Source organism: Oryzias melastigma, linkage group LG9 (assembly GCF_002922805.2).
Source record: "Oryzias melastigma strain HK-1 linkage group LG9, ASM292280v2, whole genome shotgun sequence".
NCBI lineage: Eukaryota > Metazoa > Chordata > Actinopteri > Beloniformes > Adrianichthyidae > Oryzias > Oryzias melastigma.
In genome coordinates this window covers 10534587-10540586 of record NC_050520.1, presented here as the reverse complement: position 1 = coordinate 10540586, position 6000 = coordinate 10534587, and the positions used below count along the sequence as shown (strand labels likewise).

The following is a 6000-nucleotide window of genomic DNA, read 5'->3' as shown; positions in this document are numbered from 1 at the left end:
ATAACCCACTCTTATACCTTCTCAGTCAGTGAGTGAATTCAAGCAGGTGCAGCATTCTACTGCCATGGTAGATTAATCTATTAGCACACTGGCACGTGGAGTTTGCTGCTCTTTTGATAAAATTTGCTGAAAACAAAACCATAAATGGTGTTGATATTTCTCCGTCAGAAAAGACCCTGAGATATTCTCATATTTTTCTTTTAAATTCGTACAGGTTAAATCACTAATTATGTAAAGTAATTATTTTGTTTAACAGCTGAAATTTAAAGAAATAAACTTTTAAGAAAAAAAACTTTTCAAGATTCAGTAGATATTTACAGTTCCTACAGTTAAATTGATTGTTTTTCTCTGAATGACGATTAAAGTTTAGCAGACGGTGTGATTAGTACTGTGCCCAAGGCTAGAACATAAGATGTTGGCAAAGTTGAAAAAAAAAAAAAAAACATTTATATTCTTAGTGTCTTATTTAACTTTAGCAATGTTGAGGGTTAGCATAATCACAAAAACATTTGTCTTAGCGGTCTCAGTCTGGTTTGTGAATGCACTAACACGGCTAATGCTTCTAACATGGTTAGCATGTAGCATGTCACAATCAAGTTCCAAGGTATGTCCGTATTTCTTCACTACTCACTACTTAGTGAACCATAAAGTGTGTCCCATTTTGTAGTTCTGTCTGAATCTACAATTCCAAAATTGATTGGCCTAGAGATTCCCCAGAAGTCTTTGCGAAAATGCAGTGTGCATTGTTGCCCACAACATTAGCGAATATAGACCACAATAATTGCGTTTAAACAATTTCTGTAAAAAAAAAAAAAATGTGTTTAAAAGTAATTTTTAAATAAACTATCAATGTTTTCAACATCAGAACAGAACAAATAGAAGGTGTAAAAAACTTATATCAATTACATTTTCAAAATCAGTGACGTCATACTTGACGTTTAAAAAAAAAAAGGAGGGAGCATGGTGTCCAAATTGCTCTTAAAATCCAGGGCACTAGACAGTCCTGCACTAAATAGCTTTTAGTTGTTAGGGATTAGGGAGGGAATTCAGACATAGCCCTTGAATTACTGTGAACGCACTTAATAAAGTCTAACTTGTTCCTCACTTTTTTGTCTCGCTTAATGCGACTTATAGTTTATTGTGCCTTTTACATGACATAAGTTCAAAATAGTTCATTTATCGATGGTGCACCTTATAAATTGGTGAACCCTATTGTATGGAAAATATGGTAAGTATGAAAACAATAGCTGCGTTTCCATTGACTATGAAATTGCACAAATTTGATTTACCTAATGGAAAAATGACAATCAAAAATATGTTTTTGCACCCAGAGGAGGTGGTTTTTGAGCCATATCAAAATCGATATATTTCACAAAACTGCAATAGAAACACTTGATCAACTAATGGATACGACACTAAGATGGTGGGGTGTAAACAGCATCACACAGCTCATCAAAAGTTGAGCGTGACATGTGGAATTGTTGGATCCACAGCTCCTCAGTAAAATCACCAACCACGATTTCCCAAAATCATTTCATCTGTAGCCGCTCCACGGCCTGAAAAAGACGCCGATGTCTCCTTTGATAGATGATGATGAGCCACTAGTACCATGGCAGAAATTTGAATGCATCTGCTGTAAATGAAAGTATTGTTCACACCTGTCAACATGTTTTTGAATGACTTATTTCATGAGTTAGTTCATTTATTCGCATAATTATGATTTAATAGAAACAATATATTGCAAAATTATGTTTTGTGAATTTTGTGGAGTTGGAAACGCAGTTATTGATATACATTTTCTGTAATCTCAGTTTCTGTTCTAGTTCCAAATCCTAGTCGTTGAAGAGACGCAGGGCTACCAGCCTCATTATGTTTTCAAACTGTCCCCACTATTTTCCATAGGGAGAGATAAGAGTTGCAGTCAGCTCCTTTAGCTGGGTGTCTTTGTAATGTGTGCTGAATGTGGCCCAGACCTGGGACTTTATTTCTTGTTGAAAAATGCATGAAGACCCCCTGGAATAATGTTGTCTTGACAGCAGCATATGGTGCTCTAAAATCTCAATGCACTTTTTTGCATGAATGCTGCCATCCCCAGGGACTATGTCACGTTTGCCCAGGGCAATGATACAAACTCAAACGCACACAGGCTCTAGATTTGTTTTTGCTGATCACATTCTGGTCAGTCATTTTTTCGCTCAGAGCGCATAGCCTAATCTAACCACGGCACAAGTGTCAACCGTAGTTTCCATCCTCTAAAGCTTCAGAGCCTGAAGAAGTCAACATCACATCTGAACAAAGCAAACAGGAATTTTCAGAAAGCAACTCTACATCAAGCGGCTGGTAGAGGTTTCCGAATGCAATTTCTCACCCATGTGGTTATATCAACCATCTATAAATGATTTTTTTTTTCTCAATGCAGCTCTGTGCAAAGAACTGAAGATCATAGATTATGCCCCATCCTCCAGAGACTTTGAATGATTTATAAAAGCAGACCCAGTCAAACTGTTAATCCCTTTTTGCCTCTTAATATTGTTTTCAAAACTGCAATATTGTTCTAAGAGATTTATTGATGCTGTGAGGATATTGTGCTCGCCGAATTGTAAGCCTTTTGCGAATATGTTTCTGCACCAAATAACGATTACAATCGTCTGCTGACATTTACTATCGGAAATATCATTATTCATTTATATACCTTTTTAAAACCTTGGGAAATAAGTTGCAAGCTGCAGATGCATGGATGCAAAACTACAAAGCCATAAAATGTCGTAGCATCTCTGTAGCAAGCAATCAAGAAAATAAAATAAAAGCGATAATGAAACAAACCACATTATGCACGCCATCAAAGACCATAGAAAATGGGTCTAATGAAAGATGTAAAGTGATGAAGCCTGCCTAATGTGCAGGCTGAGCTCATTGCAGAATCTTCACCTCTGTGGTTATAGAAAGTCCAATGGACACTGGGGAGCAGATCAACTGACGTAAGTGCAAGACTTGGTGCAGGATGGTGAAGGAGGCAGGTCTTGTTAGTGCGATTAACAATTAGTACAATCAACATGTGATCCATTTGTTTTTTTATGCTTGCTTTAGGATTTCAACGCCTGACTGAGCTAAAATAATAGAAGAAAAAACATTTGAATTTGTCCTGGAGGTAGATGTCAACAAGAAGGTGTTTTTTTTTTTTAAAGAATGTGATAAGAAGCAGGAGAAGTGGAACGCCAGAATAAGAGAAACGGGGTAGAGGGGGGAGAAATGAAGAGAGAAAGAAAGATGGATCGTGGAAAATGGAGAGTGAGACAAAAATAGCAGGCAGTGGGGGTACCAAAATGAGAAGAAGGAAGAGATTTATTTGGTCAGAGGGAAGAATGAGGAGAAAGGTTTAGAGGGGAATAGCTATCAGTCAAAGGGGAAAGGATGAGATATGGGCGCATGCAGCTGAAGCCGGTAGACAGACACAATCACACAGGTAATTAATAATCCAAAAAATGCAGAGCAGCCTAAAGCAGTGACAGATGAAAGACAAAAGTAGAGAAAATATAAGAAAGGAGTCCAGACATAGAAGAATAAATGAGGGTCACGTAAGAACAGGTAATAGACATAAAAGGACGGGGAGGGGCTGAGACTGTGGAATAGAAATCAAGGATGATCAAGACAGAAACTCATTATCTAAAGGTGAGAAGAGGGTTTCCTAGGAGATCTCACACAAAAAAACCCTTCACATTAGATTTTCTGACACACGCTCCAGTCATCTCTGTGAGGTGAAAGCATTTATTTATGCTTAACTGCAAATAAAGTTTAATTACTCAAACGGCTTATCGATCGTCCCTCCTTCGCACACAGTGCTGAACAAACAAGTTCCGACCTTGAAAGTTTTGCCACAGGTGCAGCTAAGGCCACAAGACCAAAAGCAAACATACGTTTTATTAGCCGACGTATGCGAGGGACCTCAGAGAGCATCCGAAAAGTCGAGCCTCACCATGTGTGTGCAACAGTGAAGCGCCTCTGTTTGTGGATGTTGTTGTTGAGCAGCATGCGGCGAAGCAGTCGTGGCGAGTTGCGAGGAGAGAGGCGGGGGGAGATGGAGGAAGGGGACCGCCTGTGTCCTCGCGGTCTCTCGGGCTGCAGCAGGTTCTCCCGCAGGATCTTCACCAGGTCTTCGTTCAGGCCGGAGTGTTTGGGCATGGGTGGCACTGCCAGGGTGTCCTGGTGGGTCACCCCCATGCCTCCCTGTTGGGCCATGCCGACCCCGGCTTCACCACCTCAAACTCCACCGGCGGGCGTTCGTATTAGCGGAGGAGGTAGTGGAAAGGTATCAAAAAGTGAGGTTTTGCCACTCTTTGTCAGTTAGTCATAAATCTGCTTAAAATAAAGTCCAAAGTCCCCTTTGATGATGTGGTGAGAAAAAAAAAACACTGTTGGTTATCTCTCACAGCACCACCTCCTTTGGTGTCAGAGATACAAAAGTAAAAATACAAAAAAAATCTGTGGTCTCTATTTCTTCTTCTTGAACTGAGCCACCAGAAGAACTGAAGCAGTGTGAGCGGCCGTCTCTGTCTGCTCTGCACTGGATGTCTGCTGTGAAAGTGCAAGGAAGAAGATGAGGGCAGGATGAAAGACGGCAGGAGGGAGGGCAGGATGCAAAGAAGCAGGGAATTCCATCCCAGCCCTTTCTCCGCCTTGCATACAGCAGAACTCCACACAATCCAGTACAATAATCCCCTGCAAGAGTTTCACCATGCAGAAAATCGGAACTCAATCCATTTTAGCCAAAAGTTGTAGAAAAAGGTTGAAGGAAAAAAAACAGTCCAGTATGACGAAACACCGACAGGTTTCGCAGTGTTTTTGATGCATCCAGTCTAAGCAGTTAATCGTTGGCTCCTTCCCTTCTACACACAGAGACTGACTGCTGACTGCAGCCAGCTTATACGCTAGTGATCCTTTGGAGCTGAGCAGAGCGTGAGTATGTGTGAGTGTTTCAGAGAGAGGGAGAGGACACAACACAGAGGAGAAAAACTGAGGAATACAGAGAGAGGGAGTGCTGGTGAGCATGAGTAATACCATGCTAAATACTGGGCCTGCGTACAACATTTGCATGCATGTTAAAGTCAGAGAAAGTTTATATAAGATGATGTTAAGAAAACTGTTTTAATCTTCTGATTTAGTTTTAAAGTCGCACTCCAATCATCTTTTAATCTAGTGTTAAATTATTTATAAAATTATGATTATATCAAAAAATCATGTAATTTTCTAGAACATAGCTTATGCAGAGCGGTAAAGGTTCATCATTTGCCTCGGAGTTGTAGGCGGGACAGTTGGTGTGTAAAAAGCCTGCCTCCTTCCTCATAATCCATCTGTTTACACGCTCTCCTGCTAGCTTACAGCCAGCTCACAACTTCTAACTAACACTGCAGGTGCAAAAAAAACATTGAACAATATTGGAGTAATCAAGCTGTACGGATTTGAAGCTCAGAGCTACAAGCTTTTTCTGATGGCGTTTTTGTGTCTGATCCTGTTTTTTATGAAAAAAATAAGTAATTAAAAAATGCAATTTTAATCCTAATTTTCTTATCATATGTCCTCCATCATGAGAAAATGTCAAAGAACATGTTAAAAACACACACAAAAAAAACGATTGTCATAACAGTGGGTTTTTAATCGGGCTAGGTTTTAATAATAATTTCCAGAATCAATTCGATTTGATTCACCAGAGCCTAAATCGATTCGATTCAGATTTTTGTTTTTCTCGATTCTTTTGACCCATTCAATTAAAAGGTTTAGACTAATTTGTTTAGAAATACATTAATAATCTTTTACATCGTTTCACAGGTCACAAAGTGTAAAATATATTAGTGAAATAATAATAAGATTGTTAATAGAATAGAGTGTTACATGGATTCTCAAATGGGGAAGTTCCAAAAATTGTTCTTCCTCTCCTGGAGGGCGTTTCAGTTTGGCCACTAGGTGGCGATCGCGCTATAGCATTACACCTTATTCCAGAAGAAG

At 39.5% G+C, this 6000-nt stretch overlaps 1 protein-coding gene across 5 annotated transcripts in view; it reads right to left on the bottom strand.

Annotated features, from left to right (window-relative positions):
- The window catches only part of pde4d (phosphodiesterase 4D, cAMP-specific), a 201349-nt gene that overhangs the window by 98019 nt on the left and 97330 nt on the right, over window positions 1–6000 (bottom strand). Inside the window, exon 1 of one of the 5 annotated variants that reach the window (XM_024275309.2) lies at window positions 3974–4987. The exons of the other annotated variants lie outside the window; for them this stretch is intronic. Coding sequence (XP_024131077.1) covers window positions 3974–4236 — 263 coding nt within the window. The 5' untranslated portion in view covers window positions 4237–4987. Of the gene's footprint in view, window positions 1–3973; window positions 4988–6000 lie in introns of those variants that run through there. 5 annotated transcript variants of the gene reach the window in all.